This window comes from Dromaius novaehollandiae, chromosome 20 (genome assembly GCF_036370855.1).
Source record: "Dromaius novaehollandiae isolate bDroNov1 chromosome 20, bDroNov1.hap1, whole genome shotgun sequence".
Lineage (NCBI taxonomy): Eukaryota > Metazoa > Chordata > Aves > Casuariiformes > Dromaiidae > Dromaius > Dromaius novaehollandiae.
The window spans coordinates 8,010,127-8,037,990 of record NC_088117.1 but is presented as its reverse complement, the minus strand read 5'-3'; the positions used below and the strand labels follow the sequence as shown (position 1 = coordinate 8,037,990).

Here is a 27,864-nt window from a genome sequence, read left to right as displayed (position 1 = left end):
CCGAGCCAATCCGCGCGGCGAGCTGCCTCCCCGAGGACCAATCAGATGGCTTCGCCGGGCCCGGCCGGGGGCTGCGGCGGCTAGTGCGGTTGAGCAACGAGCGCCGAGCGGCCGCAGGGCGGGAAGGAGGGGGGGCGGTGCGAGCGCCCATTCGGTGGCGCTTGACAGCTCCGCTCGAGGCGATGGGCCCTGCTTAAAGGGGCCATACCCTCCGCAGGAGGCCCCACAGCCTGAGTCGTTCACTGACTCCCCCGCGAGCGCTGCTCCCAGCTCACCGTCTCCTGCAATGCTTCCTCCCTTCGTTGTCCCTCCAGGCTGCCCGCACGGCTGGGGCAGCGCTGCGAGACACCCGGGGGCGTGGGGGGAGTCGCCGGGTCCCTTTTAAGAGGCAGCGGCGCGGCGCGAGGAGGGCATCGATCGGCGCTATAAAGGGCGGGCTGCGCGGCGGCCGCGGCGACAGCGGGGGCGCGGCGCGGCGGGGGCGGCTGGCGGCGCCCACCATGGACTTCAACGTGAAGAAGCTGGCGTCGGACGCGGGCGTCTTCTTCTCGCGGGCCGTGCAGGTGAGCGGGGGCGGCCCCGCGCCGCCATGGCAACGGGGCCCGGCCCGAGGGGAGCGCGGGGCCGCGGCGGCGGCCGGGAGGGGCTGCTGCGGGCTTGTCCCACCCGCAGCCGAGCGGGACGCGGCCGGGAGCAGCGACCTCTGGGCGCTGATGGCCTTGAGCGGCGCTGGGTAACCCCGAGCGGGAGCCGAGCCGGAGCGTGCTGCCCCCGCGGCGAGGGGGCGCCCAGGGCGTCGTGAAGGTGAAGGGAGAAAGCAGCCCCGGGGAGGCTGCTCGTAAACAGACTTTCTGAAGGGGAGGAGAAGGGGGAAGAGTGGAGGTGAGCTTTTAGGAGTAATAACCATTGGACAAGCACTTATCTTGCAGATGACTGCTCAGCCGATTGTCTGTGCCAACGGCCAGGCCTGTCAGAGCCGTTCCCTTTTGCCAGTAGATGTTTGCAGCAGATATGGGCTTCTCCATGGTCCATGCACCAACCTCGAGGCTGGGGAGCAACAGCTCCAGGGCATGGCAAAACACGGTGCTGTTACAGTGCTGGGAAAGGGCTCTTGAGATTGAGCTGGTGGGGTCCGGTTGGACTAAACTGGCACCAGGACTTCATACCAGGAGCTTGCTGGGGACACAGCTTCCCCTGGGGCTGAAGGCCCCTGTAGGCTGAAGAAATTTGGCTACTCATGAAGAACTAAGCGTGCCGCAGGTGGTGAGATGTGGCTGCTGAGTGCGTCCTCTCCTTGGGCATTACAGCTGGAAAGCTGCTCTTGGATGGGCAGAAGGAGAGGGGAGAGGCAAGCTGGAGTTTGTTGGGATCCTGCCTGAGCTGAAAGTCAGCTGGTGACTCCGGGGCTGGGCTTCTTGTTCTGCCTATTATGTGGAGGCTGATAAACATGCAGAACAGTGCTGGCTTGTTCCAAGCCTTCTGTGCAACGGAGTAATTCAGGCTCTTTTAGAAGCTGGTCTCCTGTAAACAGATATCACCTCCTGTTTTTGTGCCAATGAGTCATATGTTATGAAAAGAGAAATATTAACTACAGGTGCAAAATATGGAGCAGATGGAGAGCTTAAAGATGCTGTTCTCATGCAAATGACCTTGGTAACAAAAGAAATGAAGAAATACTGTAAAGAAATCAAATGTTTAGAAGCCCTATTGAAGCTAAAAACCATTTATCAGAGACTCCTACAAGGCGTAGGAAGAAGATGGGCATGGGAACAGCGTCTGCACACAGCGATTCTAGAGCAGGGAGGCATTTATAAATAGTGGCTCCAGCCTGCTACACCTACTCCATATCATCCTGCATATGAATATCCACGTGATTAATTACAGTAGTAATTACTTGCAACAGAGTGGCACAGGGGCACTGGTGCTTGAGGAGTGTGTGCTGGTGTTTGCATAAGTAGGGCAGACTGGGAGAATATGGATCGCTGATGCTGAGAACCACCTCTTGAAATGCGGTTGCTGGGGAAAATAATCAGATTTGGGCTCTCCCCATAGAGCTCTGTTACTGACACGGTTGAGCATTGCCCTATCTGCACCAAGAAACAAATGACAGTTAAGGTCTGCTACTGGCAACAAGGGTTAGGTTTTTTAGCAGTAGTCTTAGCACAGATCTTCCAGGAGAGGAATAAGACCTGGCTAGAACAAGCTCAGTTTTCTGTAGCACTGGGGATGCTTCCTTCAGCTCCAGGCATTTAACAAAGTGATGCTTTACTGGAACCGCAGCGACTGGGAGATAAATGGACCAGCCGTAATGTGCTGTGCTGCTCAGACGGCATTAGCTGTTACTGTCTGGCTGAGATGTCTGGCCAATACACAAGAGCTGAACTTGTGCTGGAGGAAGTGCTGTGGCATTGCTCAGCCTGCTGCGATGAGGGGGCAAGGAGGCAGAGCTGGGTCGGCACACAGCCTCTGGGGGGGCTTCCCAGAGACTTTGGGCAGGAGCAGCCCTGGTTTGAAACCTGTCAAGTACAACCTGATGCATGCACTGGTTGACGAGCAGGAAAGATTTAGGCCTAGGCTTGACCTGGCTAGTGGCAGAAAACACCATTACTGTCTTTACATGGCTTTTCCCAGCTCAGGCACCAGTTAGCTGCACTCCTACCCAAGGAGAAGCCAGCAGTTTGGAGGGCCTGTGTTCTCAAGTGGACAAGCCCATACCCATCTCCAGCACAAGCAGAACAGAGGTGGCCATGGCAAAAGCTGTGCAATGTCTCCCTAAAGCTGTATAAGCATCGACTATCGTCCTAGGATTGTGTGTTGGTTCACTGACAAGGCCATGTCTGTGGACACTGTGGCATCTCTTATGTTCTTCTTTAGGAAAGCAGATAAAAGTTTTGGAGATGGAGTAGAGCAGGAAGATGCAGTCAACTCCACTGCCTTGGGAAGTGGGAGACAAGCTTCTAGGCTTGGGCAGCTGCATGGAAAAAAGCTGTTGTAGGGCTCAGCATCCCACTTAATGATGTGCTCTATTGACACTTGCATCACCAGTCACATCCAGTTTCCCCCTCAGAAGGGATGCAGCACTTAGCCCTTAACAGTTTCTGTTCTGGCTCCTGCAGACAAACTTCAAATGGATCATTCTTTTCATTTTCCTTGAGTAAAACTAAGGCCTTTCTGCCTGCACAGCTGGACCTTTCAGTGATCTGTAAGTGGGTCTGATCCCCCAACCTCTGCAGAGAGCTATGGTAAGAGCTCCAACCTGCCTACAGGACTGGTGTCTCTTGCCACAAAGATAGCACAGTGGATGGCTCTGCTCTAGACAGGCTGCAAGCCAGACTTTCTCAGGGATGTCTGGAAATAATTGTAGGTGCCTGTCTTTTATCAGTCCTGATGGAAGATGGGTCTGGGTGAAATTGCCCAAGCATGAGTATGGCTTTTGGGTGTTTATCCTACTGCTAATGTAATTACTGCTAGAAGCTGGAGATAGAGCAAGTCAATCTTGCAGCTCCTCAAAAAAGACAGACTCTCCCATCTTCCTGAACTCTGGTGATAAAATAGACTTTTCAACTCTGCTGTTGTGAACTTACTGGGGTTAATGGCTTGGCTACTGGGCACTTTAAAATGCAAAATAAGAAACAGGATGTGACTAAAGAAAAGGGGGTTTGAAAGCAAGAGGTGCAGGCCAGAGCACTTCTGTGGATACATATGAGCGCAGGATTATTTTTCTCTCCTGAATGCCTTGCTCCTGAGTTAGTAAAGCTGTCCTGTTAATGGCTTCCTTCTGTCCTCTAACAGTTTCACTTGGCTCGCATCCTAGCTTTTCTGACTCCAGGTGACCAAATGCTTGGAGCATACTCTGTATTCAGTCCAGAGCAGTTGAGATTCAAATAGCTTTTTTAGATACTGAATGGCTATGGCTTCTTTTCTAATGTGACACTGTACAAGGTGGGAGGCAGACTTGCCTAAACTGATTCTTTCATGCTTCTGACCAACAAAAGAGCAAATGTTACAATAACCTGGGCATTATGAAGCTGTTCCTAGGCTTCAGAAAATCCACTGGCCCCAATCTACTGGCAGGTGCAGGAATTCCTGATTTAAGACTCCTGGCCCTGGTTTGAGCCTTGTGATTTAAGGTGGAACACCATTACCCTATACTGATGTCTGACAAGGAACAGTTGTCCAGCTGGAGAAGTTGGAGACCTTGAAAATGGTACAAGGGCCTGAACTCTACCACCACATCCTCTGCAAGGGGGCTGCAGCCACTCAGAGCTCCCTGTGTACAGGTGCAGGCCTGCTGGAGGGGAGATGTATAGAAAAATCACACAGACCTGTAAGAGATAAGAGTCTAACTCATGCTGCATTGTGCAAAACAGATGTAGCGCTGACATAAGTCAGTGGAAGCACTGAGATTTTATTACCCTCCGTTTTAAATGGAGAAAGGTGCTAATGCTTTCAGCAAAGAAAGCAAGGCATGTGCTATTTTTAAAGCATAGCCTTGATGGCCTAAGTCATTAGGGCTGCAGGCACAGCCTCTGATATTCTAGCTGTAGAGTGTAGGGGCCTGTCCAGCTCAGCCCCACTTGCTCACCCTCCTGACATCCCAGCAGTGTGTCTACCAGCTCTCCTGGGGAAAGAGGAATTTGCCCCAGGCAGCTGCCCTAACTGCAGTCCAGCATGATCTTGTTTCTTTTGCAATCCTTGCTTGTTCCAAGTATTGCTCTCCTGATCTGTCATCCTGCTTGTCCACACAGACCCTGATAATGCATCTAGTGTTCCCGCTGGCCAGCCAAGCATCCCAGAGGAAACCCAACCTTTGGCTGAATTATTGATGCCCTGGAATGCAGCACAGCTCTCCTCTTCCTGGAGAGTGAGTGTGGCACTTGACAAAAGGCTGCCCTGCATTATTAATCACCTCTCTGGCTTCCCTGCACAAAACAGGACTAGTGCTCAGCTGGGCCAGCTGCAGGGATGCTTCCTGCAGGGTGTCATCAGTGGAGCCACTAACCACCATGATTTGGCAGGTGACCCCAGGATACAGATCCTGGCACTGGTTCAGGGCTGGACTGTTGCCCCAACCATCAGGTTCTAGAAAATAGATGCAAAAGGTCTGGTCCTGTTGCAGCAGAACTGAAGAGCTCAGGGTTCTCCCCAGGTGCTGCATGTGCTCTGCCTGCCCTGACTCTCTCCCAGGGGGATGTGCACCAAGCCCATAGGTGACTTGGATACTCCTTTGATGCAACCAAATGAGGTTTCCATTTGAAGGCACCTGGAGTATTTGGAGCTGCAAAAATCAGCAATGCTTCTAGTGCAGAAGCAGCAAGATGATAGAATATTTTTAATCTGGCTTTTTTTACAGACAGAAAGCTTTAAGATCAGCTTGTTTGTTCTTCTGCAACTCTCAACCTCACTATCTTTTGCCTGTCAGTGGGAAGGAAAAATAGAATCAAATTTCTGAAAGTGTTATGAAAACAGATTTCTAGAAACAAATCCTGTAAGTGGGGGGAGAGCACCTTGCTTGAAGGACTTAGGTAGCCAGACTTCATAAACCGCTGTTCTTTCAACATCCTTTTCATCAGGGACACTTAGGCAGCCATGTAAGAGGGCACCAGCAGCTGAGACCTGTTGCTGCTTGGAAGCTTAGATCTCCACTTATACCAGACTTTAGAAAAAAACAGCTCATAGGATAAGTTGATATAACTTCCATGATCTCCTTCAATGGCTGTGCTTTCGCAGGAAGCTTCATCTGCAAGCTGCTACTGAAAGATGTGGTCCTGCTCTCCCCTGCCCTGATCACACATTCCCGTTCATGCTGTGTAGCTGGATGAATGCTCCAGTCCATATGAGAACTGCAATGAGAGACTACGCCCAGGTCCAAACCTTGCAACACAGCTAACTTCTAGGCAGTGGTGAGGGAGACGCGAAGGGAACTGGGTGGAAATTGAGCAACAGCCTCCCTGCATGTGAGCTCACAGCCTCCCATACCCTTGCACCCACTTTGTGATGTATGTGCCCTGTTCTCCACCTCTGAAAGGAAGCCTGAATAAGAGATTGTTTTCTGGCCTGACCTTTTACATCCATAGGCTGTGACTCAAATTCCTGCCCATCCTCCCTTTCTGGCATAGTCTAGGCTTGCAGTGACCACGATGGACGTCCTCAGCCTTCTTGCGAGACAAACAGCTTTAGCGCCTCACTTAAGAGCTGAGTGACTCTGTCCTGGCTGCTCCCGGGCAAAGTGCTGCATGAGTGACCCAAGCTGTCAGTGCCCTGGAAGAAGGGGAAGGTTACAGAAAACAGCAAAGTGATGCCTGGAGCTGCTGCCTGTGACTGTAGCAAAGAAGCCTGGAGCTGGAGTGATTCAGGAGCCTGGCTATAGCACTGCGGAGCTGCTGGAGGGCTTCAGCAGTGAACTGACTCTGCAGCAATGCTGCAAGAAGCTGACTAAAACCTTCTGCTGACGAGAAACTGTGCTAAGGCCTGACAGCTCCAGGGCAGATGCTGGTGCAGGATGCCTGAACTGCAGGTAGAAGAGTCTGACTTAGAAATGAGATGAGATCTCAAAGCTGCCTGAGAAAAGGGAGTGAGGGAGACTTATGCTTGCATCAGAGAGTCTTGACTTTTTAAAAAAAGCTCTTAAACAGATGACTTGATTATTGGAGCCAAATACCTGGGAAGTCCCAGGTCGCTGCATGGCTGTGACTCAGCCCAGCCTGGCTGAGTCTGAAAACAGGCTCTGGGCTTCCAACAGCTACAGAGCAAAAGGAGCCATGTCAGCTGCTCACGTATGCCCAATGGTTGTGTGCTGCCCCTTTCCTCCCCAAGTTAGGTACTAGACAGTGCCCTCTCATCTCAAATTTGCCTTTAGCCATGTCCAACGACAGCCACAGGCCATGGCAAGACTGAACTGAAAATAAGTGCCAGGCTAACCAGGAGCTACTGGGGCTGAGGAGGATTACTGAAACAATCCATAGTTGTGCAAGGCTCTGCAGCTCGTCTGTCCCTACCAGGCTGGGAGATGGAGTGGAGCTGTCCTTGCAATTCAGTGTCAGTCTCTGACAAATCCCACAAAACAATTCTGGCAGTAGCATGATCCTGCCCAAACAGGTCATTGTGTAAACAGACCTGCAGGGCTGGCATATCTCTGATATCTGGTAACATTTGCACATGGTTGGTAACAGGACTCCTGAAGGCCTGTCTGGTGCGCGCCCTCCTCCCACACTGGTTCTGGGCTCCCTCGTTATCTCGCTTTGCTCTCAGCGTCGTTCTGGACGTGGGCGCAGGCAGGACTCTTCGGCAGCTCGGCTTTCTGCAGCCGCGGGAGTGGAGCTTGCCAGAAAGCCTCTTGGGAGGGGCAGCGGGCAGCAGACCAAGACCCCACAGAAAGGGGTTCCCAGCTCGTCTAGAACTGAGCCATGGGATACACGAGGGGAGAAGGGATGCAATCAGCAGCTCAGACAGGAGTATTTAAACTAAAAGTTTTAGCCAGGCTCTATTGTGCTGTACCATGTTCTGATAACTGAGCAGTGGCACCAGAGGCCAGCAACAAGGACTAAAAACTGTGAAGTCTGTAGGATCCCACGTGGCATAGCTGTCTAAAGGGGTCTTCCCGGTGTGATCCCACAAGATGCTGGCTTCCATCAAGAGCAGGAAGACAGAGTCTGTTCTGCACAAAGTCACTGACTTCCACCAGGCCATGTGATAACTGCAGGGGGTTTTTTGTATTATGTGATAGACGTGCTTTCCCTCCACATAGAGCAGAAGTCTCCTCTGAGATTCACTCAGAGGTTGATTCAATGGCTTAGGATGCATCATAGCAAGTTTACACCAGTTGTTCCTATGCTCAGCACAATAAGAGGTCAGGTAACAAAACTATTAAACACTGAAGTTGGCCAGCTTCATCACATTAAGTACAACTTTATCACATTAAGTGCAACTTTAGAGGAGAAGGTGAAAAATGGGGGTGGGAAGAGAGAATAGGCTCTTTTCTCAAATCTCCCTGGGAAGCAACAGGGGGGTGTGCCATGCCATCTGACACTGATTCCTCCAGACTGATGAATCTTGCATATCAGATGTCATTGCCCAGTGTGAAAACACTGAAGACCTGCACAGTCTGCTTTTCCTTGCTGCTAATTTTAAACTTACAGGAATCACAGAGGGAGGGGGAGAGTCTGCCGGTATGAATCTGGATGATGAGAAAAGTCAGACACCAGTGTTTCTCTGAATACCCTGTGCTTACAGAGCCTGCCCAGCCAGCACATGGCCTAAAGCAAGAGCTGAAGAACTGTTACTTAATGGAAGCATTTCCACTTTAAATCCTGAGTTTGAGCCTCCTTAAACCTCAGGTGCTCAGCTGGCAGCTCACTGCCAGCAAGGCAGGGGATGAGCTGGGAGGCAGCACTTGGACACTGTTGATCTGATGGCTCTCAGATGGCACTCAAGCCCTGTAGTGAAACAGGCATGTGTGCAGTTGTCTAGTAAGATGGGAAGAAAGCCTGACTTGTGAGTTGATAGTAGCATTTCTGATCCCTTTGGGTTTGCAGGACATAGAATTGCTTAGTAGGAGCTGAAGGGAGTTGGCACCTTGCCTCACCTGAAGGGTAGTTTTTTCACCTGCATGAAGTGAGGAATCTGTCTTGTTTAAATGTGCACATGACTTGCAGTAAAACTGCAGCATTTTTGTACCAGACAACTTCCCTCATTAAAAGTTGCTTATGCTGGAACATACCTCAAACCTGGGCTCTATTTCAGCTCAATGCTTGCTCCACTCTTGGAGGAAAAAAAAATGCCTCCTTCCTCTGAAAGATGCCTGGGAGCAAAGAAGGATACTTTGAAAGCTTTCTAGCTCCACTTTAAGGCAGATGCGTAAGGCAGGCCTCGGTGTCTCTTAGCACTATAGTACTTGGTAACTTTGCTGTAGTAGAACAAACCTTCTAATGACCACCTCCTTCTTGCAGTTTACAGAAGAAAAGCTGGGCCAAGCTGAGAAGACTGAATTAGATGCCCACTTCGAAAACCTTCTGGCCAGAGCAGACTGCACTAAGAACTGGACAGAGAAGATCTTGCGTCAGACTGAGGTTCTGCTACAGCCAAACCCTAGTAAGCCCAGGTCCTTCTAATGCTTGAAGGACACAGTGTCCCTGTTGCAGTTCAAGCAGGGTTAAAAGACGTCCTCTGGCAGAGAGCCCTGTTCCATCGAGGCTGTGGGGGTTGGAAACAACCTCTCTCTGCAGGGCCTGTCCTTCCTCTCCAGGTAGCTGAGATTACTGGCTGCATTACATAGCCTGGCAGTGCTCCTGAGGACTAGGAGGTGGTTGGAAAGGGAGGGGACACCTTCTCCCAGTGCTGGGGCTTGCTGTCCAACCCATGTTGGAGAACTACATGGGGTGGACCACCATGAATGCCACTTTCAGGGCCCCTGTCTGTCCTCTATTCTGTAACAGCCAGTGGCATCCTCATTCCAGGTGCCAGAGTAGAAGAATTCCTCTACGAGAAGCTTGACCGGAAGGTGCCTTCCCGGGTCACCAATGGGGAGCTGCTGGCACAGTACATGACAGAGGCAGCTAATGACTTTGGACCAGGGACACCTTATGGTAAGTCAGCCTGATTAAGCCCTATAAGTTATCCTTTTCTACGAGCTTGCCCCCACTACTGTTTTGAGTCAAGACTTCTGCAGTTTGCCTCCTGCAAGTGAGCAGGCTGGCCTGCCCCACACACAGCCACCTACCTTAGTAGTGTGTCAGGGCTGATGCCAGAGAAAGGTCTCCAGCACAGTAGCAAATAGCCCACCTTGGTAGGAAGATAGTCTTACTCTGCAGCAAAGCATCATCTGTGCTGGGGCGGGGGGGAGGCTTCCCATCCCTAATATAGCCCTCAAGTCTGGCAGGCTAGGGGGGAAACAGATGCTGATCCACATTAGCTAGTGGAACAAGGTGCAGAAGCACTTTTGCTATGTCTGTGGCTTTCTAAACTAGCATGAACAGGGGAGTTGCACTGAATGGTTTGTCCGGCTTGACTGTCTAAAGGGGTTTCTAGTTCTCCTGAGAGAACAGGAACAAAACTATCCTTTAAGTATGTCCTGCAAGTGAAGGGGGGAATCTCTCTCCAGCTGTAAGAGAACAGGAGGGCAGACTTGTGAATGCTGGTGCTTGGCAACAGGCCTCAGCAGCGCCCTTCCTAATCACATGGTGTGTTTTTCTTCCCCTAAAACCTAACAGTTTCCCCTTCCTGGGGGAACTTGGGGCTTCTTTAAGCAGCAGACCTGCGCAGAAACACTGCCTTAAATTCCAGCTGCCCTTGCCTCTCCTATGAGCTTTGTTACTGCTCTCCAAAATCAATGGTTGTTCAATAGTGAGTCCTGTTGCAGGCAGAACTGCTGTAACTGCATCTATAGCCAGCACTGCCCCAGCTGGGTCCTAACCAACTCATTTTTTTTCCTGCTCTGGTTTTTAGTTTGCTGCTTTTTTTTCCCATACCTCTGTTCCAGCCCTGGGTGCATCTTTTTTATGGGACAGACAAATATCATTCTGCCCAAGACTCTGGGCTGTTGCATGTTTCTGGCAGGTGTAATAGTAAAAGAATGGCAGTGGAATAAGTACCTCAACAGATAAGATCAAAGCCGCATTGGGAGTGGCTAAAGGCAGACTGCAGATAGGACTGTGAACTAATATGGCAAGGGCATGGTCACCTTGTTCAGGCCTGGTAAACTGTGTACTCTGTCCCACAACACTGGAGCCTGTTAGCCCTGGGTGAGCTGGCTGAAGCCAACACAATGTTAATTGGTTTCTCCTGGAGTTGATAGCTCCCATCATTGCAGGGAAGACCTTGATAAAAGTTGGAGAAACCCAAAGGCGCTTAGGTGCAGCAGAACGGGACTTCATCCACTCTGCCTCCATCAACTTCCTGACCCCACTGCGCAACTTCCTAGAGGGGGATTGGCGAACTATTTCTGTAAGTATCGTAGCAAGAAAGGGGAGCTCATCAGATCACCAGACACAAGGAGGGTGGGTAGAGAGGGAAACAGTGCCAGAAGAACCCATCCTCCTTCCCTATGAGAAAGGAAGACTCTACATCTACCCTCCCCTTGGAGAAAGCAAGGATAGAAGAACAGGAATCCCAATCCTAGATCTGCCCTGGGCTCCCTCTCCTGCCATGCTACTTGGTGTACATAAGGTATTCCTGACCTCTGCAGCTTGGTGGGCACAACCAGCCCATAGCCCTGTCTCCAGGTTAGCCTGTATCCCTCTGGCAGTCAGGCCCATGACTCTTGCTAGCCGGGCAAACATAGCAGCTGCTTTTCTCACACTTCCCAAGGAAATAGATTTGATTTTTAGATGATACTTTGTCCCTTCCCTCCTCAACAGCTCCTAAGCAACCTGTTCTAGTCCCCTCTTCTGTCCCTTTCAGAAAGAGCGGAGGATCCTGCAGAACCGCCGCCTGGATCTGGATGCCTGCAAAGCCAGGCTGAAGAAAGCCAAAGCTGCCGAGGCAAAAGCAGCGGTAATTTCTCCCCTTATCCCCCTCTCTGTCCTTCTGGCCCTGGGGTTTGGCTCACATCAACAATGCCACATGTTCTCAGGACCACAGTCAGGCTTCACTACTGAATCCTGGCTCTGGCAGGCATGGGTGGGGGTTCCTGCAAGGCTGGAGGAGGAATCAGCCTGGTGTGTAAGGGAACTGACTGTAGGAGCCACGTGCCCGTTCCTCAGATGTCCTCCCATCAGGTAGTTGTTTCAACAAGTGAATTCTGAACTGCCAGAATCTGGACACTCCCACTTGACAGAGGCTCCTGCTTTCTGGCAGTGGCTCCTCACTGGTCAGGTTCTGGCTGGGTGACTTGTGCTAGTAACTACAAGGCTGCATCTTCTGAGAACTTGTTTAAAAACTTCCCTTGGGGTCTCCAAGCAAGCCAAAAGAGAGCTGAGCTGGAATGTGTGCAAGGGGAAAGCATGCTGGATCTCTGCAGGAGTCCCAGAATTTCAAACTAGTTATGATTCTGCCAACTCAGCCTCCCCCATGCAGGAGTGCTGGGAGAGTCTGAGAATGGTGACCAGAATCAGACTGGCTACCAAGAAGCTGTTCCTCCAGCTTCTCCAATGACTTAATTCATGGCACTGTCTAGTTACAGGCTGGTCTTGCTCTCTGGCCTTGGGAAATTAACAGCTAGTAAACTAGCAAATTCCCAGGTCACTGTGGAGCAGAAGGGACTGGTAAGTTAGCCAGTATCCCCCTGTCCACAGGCCTGAGCAATAGGGACGTGGGCTGCAAAGTGCTCATCTGATGAGGCTGACGAGATCTGTCAGCTTGGTGATGTTCCCTGGGCCTGAGGTACCTCCTAGAGCTCTGCTCTCTCCAGGCAGAGGCAGGGTGGCAGGAGGTACTGACAGGTAGTCATGCACTGATGGAGTCCCTGGAGGGCCTTGTTGAAGCAGATTGCCATCCTGTACTACTCTGGCTGTTGGCACAAAGACTTGCCAAGTTCTGCTTCTAGCCCGGGGCCAGGAGCTCAACTAGCAAATGTGTTCGATCAAAACAAGCAGGAATCCTTGTCAGGCAGTCCCCAGGATGCACTAGGATACCCACCCGGGAGCCCTGGCACGAGCCCATTTTCTAGCCACCTGCTTGGCTGGGCCTCTGGCCTTGCAGCTCCTTGGATGGCTGGTTCCTTGGGGCTTTCCCTTCTCTCCAGCTCTGTGCCCACCCAATGTGGGGAGCCACGCTAAGCTCAGCAGCCTTCATCAGCAGGTCTGACAGGCTAACAGTACTCATGCCTATGTGGGAAGGCCCTGAACAAGGCAGTAGAGAAAAAATATAAAGAAAAAGCCTCCTCTAAGCAGTCAGGTCTCCCAGATCCACTGAGGGTAACTTCAGAGATCCCCGATTCCCCTCCTGAAGGAGATGGTCCCCTGGTCTCAAAGGGAAATACTGGCCACTGCTTTATCTTAGGCTTAAGTCAGAGTAAAAATTCAAACACCTCCTGTGCTTCCTCCATTGACCCCTTCCCTCTTTGCCTTGCTTCCTACATGAAGTGATCTCAGGGCCTTTCAGCTGCATCCGAAAGGCCAGACCTTTGGGTGAGGGGCTTCCCTGTAGCTGGAAAAAACCTCGTTTCCCCCGGAGCAGCAGGGTGTAGAGCCAGTCTGAGCCTTTCCATGGTGTTTGCACAAGCTGTTTGAGCTGTTCCAGCAGTGCAGTTGCCTACATGCGACTGCCTCTTTGAAACAGAGGTCACTACAACAGAAGAGCAACCTCAGCTGCTGTTGTGGGCACCCATCACTTACCCAGCCTAGCTTAAAAGCAGGATCTCCATCCCCAGGGCTGCCTCACTGGCTACCAGAGGAAAAGGCACGAGTGGAAGCTCCCAGCACAGAGAGAAGAACTGCTGCCCTGGGCCCTAGGCATGTTAACGCATGATTAGACCACTGTCATCCTCGTGACATGCCTGGAGTCCTCTGTTGCACCTCCTCTCCAGCCAAGCTGGCCCAAAGTATTGCATCTCTCCCAGCTCACTAGTCTCTTGCCGCTTTTCCCCTGTGTAGTGCAAACCTGTGTTCCCGCAGCTTCTGTCTATGACTGACACTCCAAGTGGGCTGCTGCCCAGACCTGTGAGCTGCTGTTCAAGTGTCCGGGCTTATGCATTTCCCTTGGACTTTGTGCTTTGTCCTTCCTGTTAATGCTGTTTTGTTTACTAACCTTTTTGTTTTGTTTCTCTGTAATTTGCTCAGTGTGAGGGAGATGTGAGTATTGACTGCGCTAACAGTGCTGTGATTTTTCTTTAACACCTCTCATTGTCTCTTTCCCATTTTAAGCAAAAATTCCTGTCTCCCTTGTCCTGTAGGGGCTGGCCCTGGAGCATGTACTGAATGTGGTCAGGGCTACAGCAGCCTGGGAAAAGTGCCCCAGAAAGACCAGAGCATCTGTCAACTGCCTGCAGCCCCTCTGGAGCATGCACTGGTCCCATTATCGCTGCTTGCAAGCAGTGCTCAAGGGAGGCAGGGTCTCGCATAAAGACCTGCTCAGGCTCCTCCAGCTCCAGGCAGGAGGAGGTTGGGTAGCAAGTCCCTCTCCTGGAGCAGAGACAGTCCAGAGACAATGATGGGCAGGTTGATCTGGTTGTGGTGCTTTTCTGTTCTCCAGGCTCCAGGGCTCTGCCTGTTTTCTCCACTATAACAGTGAAAGGTGGGGGGGTCCATTTGACCACTGCTTGCAAATACAACTTTCCCATGCATAGGAGTGAAAGAGCAGCTTGCCTCCTTCATCCCATGTGCTATATGGCTGGTTTGGGGACTCCTGGAGACCAGGGAATGGGAGGAGAGGTTTCTAAGTTGCTGCTGATCTTTAAAACAAAAGAAAAAGCTATTTCTGTGAAATATCCCCTCGCCTCATGGGGAGGAATCAAGCCTACTCGCTGTAATGGCCTCAAATATCTCTGATGCATTTGTCTCCCTATACTCACTTTTAATAGGAATTGCTCCTCCATATTCCTTCCTCCTGCCCTCCCCCAAACTCCTACATGGTTTAAAATCTCATCTTGTTGGGACTGTGAGTGCTTTTCCACACACTGGTCACTCATTTCAGCAGGCTGCTTGGGGCTGCTGCAGCTCCCAGCAAATCAGGTCAGTTCATTTAAGTAGATCTGGGTGAGCTGCACAGAGATTAACCAGGGAGAGGAAATGTGGGGCCCAAGAGGATTACAGATCTAACTGGGGTTACAGCTGGGTTGTGTGCTGGCCTTGCACCCCAGCTCACTGCAGAAAGAAAGCTGACCAGGGCCAGGCCATGCCATGATCCACTGCACTGATGATAGTCCTGATGTAAGCAAACAGGCTGGATTGTCTCTTTGGGTGACGCTAGCCTAAGCTGAGTTTAGCTGAATAGACCATGTTATATGATGGTTAGCAAACCCACACTGCTTGTGGGGGTGGACTGGATCATTTGTGTTCCCAGTGAGGAAAACCTCTGGAGTGCTTAAGCCTTCCTGTCCCAGGGCAGAGGTTCAGCTATGGAGAAGGTGGCTTGGTGGTTTTCTGACCTCTAGACCGCAAAATGTGCGCTGTCTTTGGACAGCAGCAAAGCCTTGGGCTAAATCTGCTTTGGCCAAGCCAAGGCCCTTGCTGAAAATAATAGAACTGAGTCTGGTAGGTGGAAACATGCCCTGAGGTTTGGTGAGAGTAAAAACAAGTAGATGAGTCAGTGTCTCCCTTCTGCCTGTTTATTTTCTGCCTTTAAGAGGCACTGTGGAAAACATGCTTTGATGCTAGTAAACGTGTCCACTTAAAAGCCAAAGCCCTGTACAGGGATACTTTTAGGAAGTGGTGGGAAGCAAAGGAAAGGAAGGTCCTCCCCACTGAACTGAGGCAGCATGAGATGAGCAACCTGCTGGCTGCAAGGGAATGGGAGATGCATTCAGGATTGTTTGTCTCCTCTCCACTCTGGCACTGTTTGAGCAAATAGCTGTAAGTACAGGCAGAGTTTCTAACACTGGAAACATCTGTTGAAGTATTGGGTGGAACTAATCCAGTGTGACTGCATGAGCCAGTCCATCTCTTCTTGCACAAGTCTGGCATCCACCTGAGGGAGTTTCCATGCATCACTGCCCAAGCTGTTTGGAGACCTCCCTCCTGCAGCCCCAGGGAAATGGGACTACGCTCCCAGCACAGACAGGGAAGCACTGGCCCCCTCCTCCATCTGTTGCCCGACTGACTCCTGTTGGCTCTTCTGCATGACTTGTACATGAAACTCTATTCCCCCCCCAGGCTGTGCCTGACTTTCAGGAGACTAGACCTCGTAATTACGTTCTCTCCGCCAGCGCATCAGCGGTAAGATTGCCTCCTCCTAGATATTGCCCCTCCGACCTCTTCCTGCCCCTCTCTTCACCCGACTTCAACTCGGACAGAGCGCTCTGCTGTTTTCAACATTTTAATGTGACATGGGCTGCCTAGGATTCCTCTGACTCAACCGTAAGAATGCAGATCCACCCCAGCAGGGGTGCAGTGTCAGGGTTTGGCACTTTGCTGTTTGGCTTTCTTTCCCCATTCCACCTCTTCCCCATTTCCGGTGGGAACGTGCCTGTTTTTATTGCTAGCGGAGCAATTGGAAGAAAATCTAATTGGAAAGGTTAGCCTTTCTGAGTGGTTCCAGCCATAACACTGGTAACATCACATGTGTGATTGCCTGATCAGTGCTGTAGTGTCAGTGCTTAGAGGCCTTGGAGAATGATCAAGAAAGGAAAGGGTGGAGGGAGTCTCTCTGCCACCCATGGTACCAATAACCCAGCAGGATGGTGATACAGGCTTATCTATTCTGCAAATAGAGGTCTATTTTTCTGTCAACTTGGGGCCTAGCCTGCTGGTGGCAGCCCTTGGTGGCTGTAACACAGCCAGACGTGCAGGCGGTGCATAGCCTGTTGCATCTCTAGTGTGTTGCACTGAGTGGTTGTGGTCAAGCAATTGACTTTGTGCTGTGCTCGTGGCTTCCCATTACATGATGTCACATTTCTCGTTAAAATGTTGAAAACTGATCATCTTGCTTCCTAAATAGCATTCAGAACAACACTGATGCCTGCTAATGGAATAAGGGGGCAGAAGGGCTGGGGAGGGGGATCTGCAGATGTGGAAAAGGACAGCCCCAGCCAAGTTGGCTTTGGTTAATGGGCAACATCCCGTTTGGAGAAAGGCATGTCTGGGCTCATAGCATCAGTGTTAGTTCCCAGGGGCATCTGTCCTGACCTTTTTGGAGAGTGATACTGGGATCAGAAACAGCTTTGCACAAAAAAAAAAAAAAAAAAAAAAAAGCATGACTGGCTGGGTGACAAGGCTCCTTAGAAAGAAGCTGTTACTGGGGGATGCTGCAGCAATTGCTCAGTCTCCACCTCTTCTAGCACAGCAGTTAGCAATCACCCTGTGGCTCTGCCTTCTCTGCTGGGAAGAGGTCTGTTCCAAGGACAGTAGAGGTATTGCAGTAATGGACTAAAACAGAGCTCTAAGAGAAAGAGGGGAGAGAAACTAGGCTTTCCTTGCCTCTGAATAGCTCTGATTAGATCAATGTAGCCTGCTGATCTCCTGAATCTTTCTAAAACAGACTTGAAAACAAGCATTAGTAACATGCAGCATCTTGCAGTGTATGCAAATGCTCACTTGAGCTTTTACATCTCTAGTGGCCACCTAACTGCAAGTTTGTCTGCTGTATTATAGAGCTGTCTTGGGGAGCAGATGCCAAGTACAGTAACACAACATAGGAAATGGATTTTCTTTTTTTAAGCCTACAAGTGTCTACCCTGGTAGATCTCTGCCCAGTCGAGTGGTCAGTCTTTAGAGCCCTGCTAGGGAAGCTCTGGCAGCAACAATGACAGGGGTCAGTGAACTCCAGGCAGGGCTCTAGGACACAGACTTGCTCTAGATAAGCAGTCAACACTGACCTTGATCACTTATTGGTTGCAGTACCTCTATCAGGAGTCCTTGTGGCAAACACCCTAGCCAGTAGTAGTCCTTGTGGCTTCCAAAACTACCTCCTTTAGAGGCTGCAGTCAGTGGTCAAAGTGCCACCTTGGACCCAGTCTGCATGAGCAGGGGTGACTGAGGTAAAACTGGCATCTCTCTAACAAGTGAAAAATGAGCTGGGCCCAGACTGCTCCCCAGATTTGTGGCAGAACTACTTTGCAACAAGCTCTCTAATCCCAGCATTCATCCCAAAGGGCCAGGCACTGCAGCAGGGTAGGAGCTCTTCATACTGTTGCTCTGCTTTTCTTCCAGGCCAGAGTCCATTGTGCTACTTGCTACTTGGCTGTCAGTACGCACTGAGATTGTAGAGCAGTGGTTGCTGCTAACCTTACTTTTGAGCTCTGTTCCCTTCTGAAGGGAGGGATTGCTTATGTCCAGGTAACAACTTTGTCTTGCAGGTGAGCAAACAGGTCAGCTGTTTCCTGGCCCATGTCCTCTAAACACTGGGCAGGGCCAGCTGAACTCAGATTTCAATTCTAAACTTATCTTGACTTTTGGAGAGGTGGATAACAAGGTTTTATTTGTCTTCTGTAATGTGAAGGCTTAGAAATGGATACACCTAGAGTCAAGGAGGGACCTTGTCTCAGCCCAGTTGTGTATGAGTTGGAGGCTGAGGAGCCATTTCTCCTCTCCCCCACACTGACCTTTTGTTGCTGTGTAAGAGAGTATACGTGGGCTGCATAAGCCTAAGTATTCCTTTCCCTCAGACCCTGCCCCTTGCTGTGCTCTAAATTCCTAGGAATGATTCCAAGAAAAGCATATTGAGTACTTTAAAGAGGGTTCCTCTGGCTTAAGATGAGGCCTGGGGTGGAAGAAGACAGAAAAGATGCAGGTCATGGCCCTGTTTTGTTTCACAAGCTCTCTGAAGTACTTCTGACTAGAGCCACACAGTGCCTTAACCCAGGGATAGAGCTTGGCAAAGCAAAACTACCTGAAAGCACCACAGGGACTGAGGTACCAGAGCAGCAGTTCAGGCTAGAACCTGCTTCTCAGCTGCCTATGAGGATCTTTCCACCATGTCCCTTCTTCAGGAGGGGCTCTTATGCTGAGAAGGGTAAGGGGGTTGCATCCCCAAGCATGGCTGAAATTGCCTGGACCTTATTTGAGCCCACTTCTGGCTTGCAATGACAAAACATCCATCTACAAGTTGGAAAACATCTAGCCTCAGTACACAGCTACCTTAGCACTGCAACAGGGACAGCTTGCTAGATTAGATGGGAACTGGCTACAGTAACTCCACTCAGGTAAGGAAGAGGTGCCAAACAGGCTACGTACCTCAGGAACTGAGCCGCAGGCCACAGAATAGGAGCCAAAACAGGAACCGAGGATGCCAAAGTCCCACATAACCACTTCCTGTTTCAGCCATTCACTAATGCAGGCAGCACCTGCAGATGATCCTTATATTGCCTGGCCAAAGCTGCTGCACCTGAGGCTACTTCAGCCCACCTGAGGGCTATTGCTGGTGAGTGAACCCCAGCAAGGCTCAGCAGGGAGATCCTGGGCCTAAACAGAGCCTATTCTCCCTCCACCACCACAACATCCAGCATGTGGTCCCTTTCCCTGTGCTGGTGGAGGGCATTACTCAGGTAGGGTGGCTTAGGACTGTAGCCCCTGTCTCCATGGAGGGCAGCACAGAGGTGGGGAGAACCACACATCATCCCAGAGCTGCAGCTCTGGTTGGTGCTTCTACAGCTTTGTGCTGTCCACTGGGGCTCTGCTGGTGCTGATAGGGCAAGCAGCAACAGCTCCCAGGTGTCTGCAACACAGGTACAACTGTGCCATGGTGGACTTTTGACCTGCAAAGGTGACAGAAGGTGACATCTGAGGGTGAAGTTGAGAGCCTTAGGGAGGCCATCTCCCCTGTCCCACTGATGTGGGGTGTAGTCAGCAGGTTGGTGCACTTCCAGTTGATCCATAGTGATTTCCTCTTCACTGGGGCCAGGGCTGAGGGGAGTTGTCTGTTGAGGAAAGGCCTGGCCGAGGACCCTCTGGGAAGGATCAGTGTGTTTTTCTGCCTCTTCTCTCCCTTTCCCAGCGCTGTGCGTGACTTTTTTTGTTGTCGATTGTTTCATGTCCTGGAGCCAGATCCCAGCAAGCAGCTGGCAGCGTTGCACTGCCCCAATATTCTCTTGTGGGTGATGCTGCAAGGGGATGGGAGACTTTTGCTGGGGGGACCATGTCCAAGCATTAGCTGCCCACCCTCAGATGTAGGGCAGACACCCCTGCCTGCATGGGCAGGGCTAGAAGAAAGCCTCCAGGGCAGAAAGCAGAGAGAGTAGCTTGAAGATGTTTTGTATGGCTCGGAGGCCACATCCAGCTACACCTTCCATCTTCCTGTAGCTAAACATGCCCACTGGGTAGCTGTGGGCTAGCTGGATTAAGATCCCCTTAACCTGAGCTCTCTAGACCAGTGGGTGAGGAATGCTGGCCTCTGTCTGGATTATGGTAGCATCTGCCAGGCTGTGTGAGCCATCCTGCCCTGCTGTGGGCTCAAGCAGCCTGCCTGCCTCTCCCCAAGCTTACAAGAAGGGCTGTTCTTCACACCACCTCTGCAGGCCATTCGGAGAACTCCTGGGCAGCTTGTGCTCCCTGCACAGCTGCTGCTTAATCCTGTTCTTCCTGGAGGCCATTGAATGGGGTTATTGTGAAAACGCTGGCAGGGAGCAGAGCTGGAGCACTGGCTCCAGCAGCACAGACTTGCTCTCCCACTGCAAAACTGAGCTCAGGGGTGCAGGAATGAGGTGAGGGAGCATAGAGCTGGCAGCTGCTGCTGGGTGAAGGGCTAGCTTGTTCCCGGAGTTGGCCTGCTGCGTCCACGGAGCGTCCTTGCCAACTGGTGTTAATGCTGAGTGCTTCTCGACGTCTCCAACACTGATCTCCTTTCCTGTTGCTCTGTGGCCCCCACAGCTTTGGAGCGACGAGGTGGAAAAAGTAAGTATCCAGCTGAAAACGGTGCTCAAACCTTCTGGGTGTGCCAGTGGCATTAGGGGTGGGAGGTGCTGCAAACGCCTCCCTGCATGTGTACGTGCACATATGCAGGGAGAGGATCAATGGGATATTGCTGTTGTCGGCCCCGCTCCTGATTTTCAAGCTGTAACATTCGATCTGATTCTGATAGCAGATTGGGAAGAGCCGTGCCCCTGGGCCATTTGGCTGTATCTAGTGTGAGAGACTTCCCAGGCGAACCAGGCGCGTGTGTGTGTAATAAAAGGCAGCTCTGAGAGCCCTGTGCCAGTGACTTGGGAGCAGAGCTGATGCACCGCAACGGTGATTCAGCTCCGCTCCTGTAGCAAAGGCCCTGCCTGCTCTGATTTGCATGTGCCTTGCATTAGCCTCTAGTAGCCCCTTGCCTGCTTGTCCCAGGGTCTGAGTAAAAGCTCTGAGCAGAGCTGAAGCACGGAGGAAGGGTCTCCCCACGAACAGCCCCAGCTGAGGGTGGGAGGTTCAGAGCCTGTCTTGGAGCTGACTCTGGGTGAGCTGCGCTCACTTCTGAGTGGATCCATCAAGGCCAAGCCCCAGATCTTGTTTACTTTCCGGATTCCCCAAGGGCAGTGTGACTCTCCATCCATGAAGGTGGATGACGGGCTGCTAGTGGACTAGAGACCATGGTGAGCTCTGTGGGGAGTTCTGGCATGGTACGGGGCTTCTGGGATCCCATTGCCTTTCATACCTCAAAGACACTCAGCAGCTGCTAGCCTGAACTGCAAGGTGGTAGAACGGCACGTTCCTGCATGCTGTGCATGATAACCTACTACTGCCTTAGTCTAAATGCATCATGGAAGCAGACTGGCTGTTTCTGAACCAGCTCACCCTGTACTTTAGATCCTTCTCCAGTACCTCAAACAAATGGGCTGATGGGCGTCAGCTATAAGTATGCAAGGCCCTGCTCCTCCGGCCCTGGGTGGAGCAGACCAAAGTGCTGATGGAGTCAGCAAACTTCTCAGTGTGTTGGAGCAGCACAAGACTGGAAGGGACCTCCCAGGTCACCATCCAGTGCTGGCTATATGGGAAAGCACATCCTGTAACTCGGAGCTAGCAGAGAGAGGCAACGGGTCACAGCCCAGGCAGCGGCAAATGGAGCTGGGTCTGCCTGTCACAACCAGTTTCCAACAGCTCTGCCACTACAGAATTCCCTGCTCACTGGAGCAAAAAATCTCTGTGCTTAATAAGGCATTGTACTGATGTTTCCTGTTAGGTCCCCCCCTCCCTTAAATAATCCCTTCCACACAGAGGATGCAAGAAAATAGATCAGTTGTAGCTTAAAATAGATAAAAATCTGATTAAAAGACAGTGAAAGCATTTCTTTGTTCCAGCCTAGCTGTCCCACAGTACTGGTAACGTGAGATATGAGGCAAAATGGCCCACAGCAGCTCCTCTCGCTTGCCCACCTGAGAAGACTGGGACTCCTGTAAGGTGACCCTGCTCAGAAACACCGCTGCGATGTGGCCTCTGCTCTGAGGCTATCGGTTGGTCTGAATTAGCTCTCTGGGGGCAATTCCAGACAAACCACTCCTGTGCCAGAACGATCAGGGCATTTCCAAGCCAGCAAAAGGTGCCACAGCTGGAGCCACGCAAGAGCCACTGCACCGAGGCAGGCTGCACACCACTGGAGGAGGGGAAGGAAGGGGGACAGAGACCCCCCTACTGCTCTTCCCCTGTAAACTGTAGCTTAATGGATAGTTTACAGTTAATGAACTGCAACTATTGCTTCAGCAATAGTGCTGTCAGCCTAAGGGAACAGCCGTATCCTAAGAGGAAAGTGGCATGTTCCACATGGTGCTCTTAAGGAATGATGCATGCTAGAGAGAGCTGTGCCTGTTTGCCACCCCTTTCCCTCTGGCAGTGGGGAGGGGAGAGCAGGCACTAGAGCATCTGACTGCTCTAACACTTCTGGAGCTTTTCTCTTTGCAAGGAGCCATCTGGGTATTCTGGTACTGCAGAAGTGCCGTAATATAAATACACTGTCTGCCGGTGTGGGAGAGGTGTTTTATCTGCTTCGTAAAGAGGGTCTCAAGTGTCAATCTTTCTTTGAATTCCTGATGTCTGCTTCATAGCTGCCTTTTAATAACCATTGTTTAACTCCTTTTAGCCCAAAATAAGCTTCAAAGGAGAGCCTTAGATTGGAGTTGGAATGAGACGGTCATCTCCGTTGCAGTGTAGTTAGTAACACCCATTTGGTAAATGCTCCCTGGCCTCAGCCTGTGTTCTGTGGTAATTTAAAAGAAAATGGCAAAAGTGCAACTTTTGGAGAGAAACTTGGGGAGACTTTCACATTCGCTAAGTCTACAGGCATAGGCGAGGGGTTCAAGGAGAGCTGCACAATACTCTGCAGCACCAGCCTCGTGGGCATGCTGGCTGGGACGACTGTCCTGATCCCAATGACCCCTCTGGAGAGGACAGCTAGTGATGGGCAGCACTGGCTGTCCAGTTCCAGGGGGACTCCTATAGCAGACAGTAATGGGTCAGGTGGTGGCATGGGACTGGCCTTCCACATACCTCAGGAATGATAAAGCCTCTTCATCTTCATGCTCTGGTTGTGCAAGGGTAGGAGCTTCTCAGCTTGATGCATCCGTCTTCAGCTACCATTCCATGAACAGCAGTGGATCACATGTGGGATCAAGGAGGAATCAAGTTGAAATACAGCCAGAGATCCCTGGGATCCCAACCCAGGGTGTCTGTGACTGTTGTTCAGTATTGCAGGTGCATATGGATCCTACTGAACCAACAGCACCCTTGTCTCAGTGCCGAAAAAGGAGGGGGGGGGGGTTGCCTCTGTCTGGAAGAGGCAGCACGGGCGTCCCTGCCTTGTGCTGTCTTGAGCCCCTTGTGCTTTATCTTGCAGGCCGAACACGAGCTGCGGCTCACTCAGACTGAGTTTGATCGACAGGCAGAGGTGACACGTCTCCTGCTAGAGGGGATCAACAGCACACATGTGAGTCTTCCTAGGTTAAGGGGTGGGTACAGGTTACAAGGACTGCAGTGACTCCCAGCTCATTTCTAGAAGGATGCCAAGAAGATGATGAGGCCTATGTTGGGAGCAGAGGTAGAAGAGGTCATAAACTTGGATGCAACCTCCTCATATGAGCTGCATAGCTCAAAGAGCAAGCATAGAGGCATGCACGAGTAGTGCAACTGTGATGCCAGCAGTTCTGCAGTCCTCAGTGCATTTCCGAGCTAGAAGAACCTTGTTCTTGCCTCACTAGAGCTGTGGGCTAGCCACACAGGTGTTATCAGAGCACCAGGAGAAGCCTCCTCTCTAAGGTCACCCTGGGCCTATGCAGCATCCCCAGATTTGACAAATGCGTGCGTTCAAGCCAACCAAGTAGCTCTTCTAAATACTGGCCTGCATGAGTCTGCTTCCCTTGGGGGTAGATAGTAGCTACAGGAAGAGGCTTCTGCCGCCCCAGCCCCCAAACTCACAGATCAGCTAATGGCCCTTCTCCTTCCAGGTGAATCATCTTCGCTGTCTCCATGAGTTTGTGGAGTCTCAGACCAACTACTATGCTCAGTGTTACCAGTACATGCTGGACCTGCAGAAGCAACTGGGCAGGTGAGACAAGGCAGTGCTCTTCTGTAAGGGTTAGTTCTCTCATCCACTTACCACTAGTTCAGACCTACCCCCATCCCCCATCATAACATTGGACAGAAGCTTGAAAGCCCTGTCGAAGCTCCTGAGCTTAGGGAACAGTGACCAATCCCTTTACTATTGCATTTAGAGCCATGGGATTCATCTGGGTTTTATGTGTTCATTTAAACACATGAAGGCAAGACAGTCAGAACATTCCTCCTCTTAATTAAATCACAATGGAGATAAATTCCTGCTGCCAAGCAACAAGCCTGAGTGATCAGCAGCAGCAGTAACTAATTCTGTGCCACTGGCTGCACGTCTCGTGGGGGTGGGTAGGGCTATTTTGTCTGTTACCTGATTACATCTGCATGGCAATCGTACCGAGGAGGGGCCGTTGCCTTTTTGTGACCGCTCACTACTCTTGCTTTCCTTTCCATGCTTGCAGTTCCAAAGGAGAAATGTAAGTAAAATGTCGCACAGAACAGGCTCTAAGAGCTCTTTTCTCAGCCAGTGTGACTGCTCTAACCCTCACAGGGACCAGCAGCTTTTGAGGACACAGTACTAGGACTGGTCTCTGCAGACTGGCTACAAAGGCCAGCAAGGGGAGCAGCTGCACTGCACTAGTCCAGAAAGGGGAATCTACAAATAAACAAGACCTGATTCAGTTACTATCTCTACTTAGAGATCCCAGAAAGCCTAGGAGCCTCCAAGCATGGTGTCCAGCTTAACAGCAACAATGATGGTCCCTGTCCTGAGGAACTGGCAGGCTAAACAGATAAGACAGAACATGCGAGAGCAGAGCCAGGACACACAGCACAAGGGACTCAGTAAGACAGCTGCAGAGCCAAGAATAGCACCTACCCAGACCCGCCTCTGTGCTGTGCCACAGTCTCCTACTCAAATGCGGGGATATCCTCTGGCCAGCCCTCTCCAGCCACCACTGTCAGTGGCTCCTGTGGACACAACTGCACTTCTGCTCTGGATCTAGGTATGCTATAATGGCGTAGCGCACCTCTAATAGAAACAAAAGCTGTCCGCATGTGACTTTGGTAAAGCATAACGCTCCTTTTAAGTGTGACCTGAGTAGGCAACTCATCAGCTGCAAGTCAGGTACCAGTCTTGTTACAGGATACTGGAAGAAAATTAAGCAGGCAAATAGTACCTGTTGGATAGTCTCAGGTCCTGAGTACCAAGTGTCCTTCCCCATTTGAAGGGCAGCATAGACCTGTTGTAGCTGGCAGCTGGAACTCTTGAGCATTGTTTCCTCTGCAGTGTAGCTCTTTCCTGGTTCCTCGTACTAGAGCCTTGCTGAACCTTTTTTTCTTCTCTCTCCTGTGTAAGATTTTCAGGCACATTCGTAGGCAATGCAGAATCCACATCTCCTGCAGCTGCTACCTCTCCTCCAGCTGTTGCTGCTGCTACCGTCCCTGCTGTGCCTACCATTCCAGTTGTGCCCACAATTGTCGGGGTGCCTAATACTGTGGCAGAGGGTGTGCTGAACCCAAATGAAGTCAAGCCTCCTGCCAGCGGGACACGGAAGGCCAGAGTCCTCTACGACTATGAAGCAGCTGACAGCAGTGAACTGGCACTTCTTGCAGATGAGGTTGGTAGCACCTTATTTATTTATTTATTTTAGCAGCCCAGTGGTAGGCTCAACAAGGTCTTGGTTACTTTTCCTGCCCCTAAAAAATCATGTTTTATGGAACTGCCAGTAGAATCTCTTCCTTGATACTAGTATCCATTCTTAGTTGCACCGAGCTTGTGTTCATAGCCATTTGGTATTTAAGAATATTACCACAGTAACTTTTCTGTTCCTTCTGGAGTCTAACTCTACCCAGCTAACAAAATACTCTGCCCAGCATCTAGTATCTTCACGGGGACTCTCAAACCTAGGTAGCTTATATGCGAGTAGAATGGGATAAGCTACTGGCTAGAGCCTGATCTAATCATAGTGAGAACAAAGGCAATTCAGCAAATTCCAAGGTCTTTCGGTGACTAGACTGAATTTCTGTGTTCAGAAGGGATGACACAGCAACATTAAGCCACCCTGTATCAAAGAATACCTTAGGCCACTTCAGAGAATGAAAAGGCAGCTGGAACATCACCGGATGGATTCCTGTAGATCTTCTGATATAGCTGGGACTAGCTCCAGGGAGGCTCCAGGGAAAGGGCACAGATCCCTGCTAAATGAGCTTCAAGAATTAACTTATTCTTTTAGTACCCATCTGACTGGCTGTCTTGGCTGTGTCTGCAGAATAAGGTCCTGTCTGATGCTGTCTTCTCTCCCCAGATGATTACTGTGTACAGCCTGCCAGGCATGGACCCAGATTGGCTCATCGGGGAAAGAGGGAACCAGAAAGGAAAAGTTCCTGTCACTTACTTGGAACTGTTAAGTTAAATGTCTCCAGGAAGAAGAATGTACAAGCAGAATGCACCCCTCATCTCCTGGCACTTCTAATGCGGATTTCTTCATCAGAGACCATTGCTCTCTTCAGGGTTGACACTCCATTGCTAATGTGGGAATTGTGGGAAAGAAGTGGTAAAACTGTTACAGTAGGGTTTGGGGAAAGGGCTCATGGCACCCAGGATTGAATTCACTAACCACCAGTGCAGCCTGCTTTGAGGTTAATCTTGATGATGCAAGATTCCTTGATTTTCTTTTTCTACCCTACCCTAGTCTTGTTTATTGCAGTGGCATTCCCAGGGCCAGCAAACTGTCTCCTTCAGCAGCTGCTCATGGAGTTTGTTACACTCCCCTTGTGTTTGGTGTTGGTTAGTGCCCGTCTCCCCCTCCCATCCTCTGTTCTGCAGTAGAAATGCCTGAATCAAATCATCAAGCATTCCCGTGGGGAAGTGTCCCACAAACCCTCTGACATATTCTAACTGTTAAGGAAAGGAAGCTGAATTTAAGAGTTAAAAGCCCGTTGAACAGAACCATCTTGCTCACCTGTGGAAGAACAGTAATGCAAGGCTTTAAGAGCCATGCTTACTGCTAGCGGTGCCTGATGGCTTCAATGTAGAACTGGGCTGGGAAGCCGGAAGGAAACTTGGTTGAGAAGACCAACCCAAAAACATAGGGCCTGTATGTCAAGAATGAAACCTCAGCGCAAGGGACCATGCATCTTGCTTGCATTTCCTCTGAAAAACTGCTCGTGGACTGCAAAGAGTTTACAAGCCTTTTTACAAGCTTTGCTCCCTGTGTTAATTGTCCAGGCTCTTCTTTCAGTGTGTTTGTTCCAGGCTGATGTTTTAGCCTGACTTTATTTTCCCCCTAGATCACTGATTTAACTAATACTTTCCCCTCCCATCGCAGCAGTGAACAGACCTGGTGCATCCTAGTACAGTACGGGGTAGTCCCACTTGCTCTTGTGTCTCCAACAAGAAGCCATTCTTGGCCGTACACAGAGGCAACTATGATTCTGCTTTTCTCACCCTCTTCCCCATTAAACAATCGAAGCTGCCCTTGGCGGTGGTGGTGGCCTAGCTCAAAGGGAGAGCGGTTGGGTGCGGATGCCTTTTAATCCTATTAGGAGTCTCTGAGCTAGAGCTCAACTAAAGGACTCCAACTGCTATGTAACTAGTTTTCAACTCAAGCTGGATTGAAGAGAAACACTCACCTGCACCAAGTTCTCTGTTCACTACCCTCCTCTCGGTATGTCAGACACTACCTTTGCTTGTTTATTGATCTTTTGCACTTTTCCCCATGGTATTGTGACCACTCTAATGTAACAGGGCACAGAGCACCTGTGTATGTAGGGCTCATGGTTTTCAGCACTTATTTGCCAATAAACAAACTGCCTGACCTAC

The 27,864-nt window shown here is 50.7% G+C and overlaps 1 protein-coding gene across 4 annotated transcripts; it reads left to right on the top strand.

Annotated features, from left to right (window-relative positions):
• The first annotated feature begins 162 nt into the window (after positions 1 to 162).
• Positions 163 to 27,864, top strand: SH3GLB2 (SH3 domain containing GRB2 like, endophilin B2). Of its 4 annotated transcripts, XM_064523739.1 has the most exons (12): positions 167 to 563; positions 8,949 to 9,090; positions 9,456 to 9,584; positions 10,808 to 10,941; positions 11,398 to 11,490; positions 15,747 to 15,809; positions 20,397 to 20,420; positions 23,332 to 23,421; positions 23,939 to 24,039; positions 24,503 to 24,517; positions 25,399 to 25,660; positions 26,348 to 27,864. In XM_064523739.1, exons 1-12 carry the CDS (start codon positions 501 to 503, stop codon positions 26,453 to 26,455), a joined length of 1,224 nt encoding a protein of 407 aa, XP_064379809.1. In that variant the 5' UTR covers positions 167 to 500; the 3' UTR covers positions 26,456 to 27,864. The 4 variants fall into 4 exon arrangements, with proteins under 4 accessions (XP_064379812.1, XP_064379809.1, XP_064379813.1 ...); XM_064523740.1 differs by lacking the exon at positions 24,503 to 24,517 and having other exon boundaries at positions 373 to 563; XM_064523742.1 differs by lacking the exons at positions 15,747 to 15,809; positions 20,397 to 20,420 and having other exon boundaries at positions 163 to 563.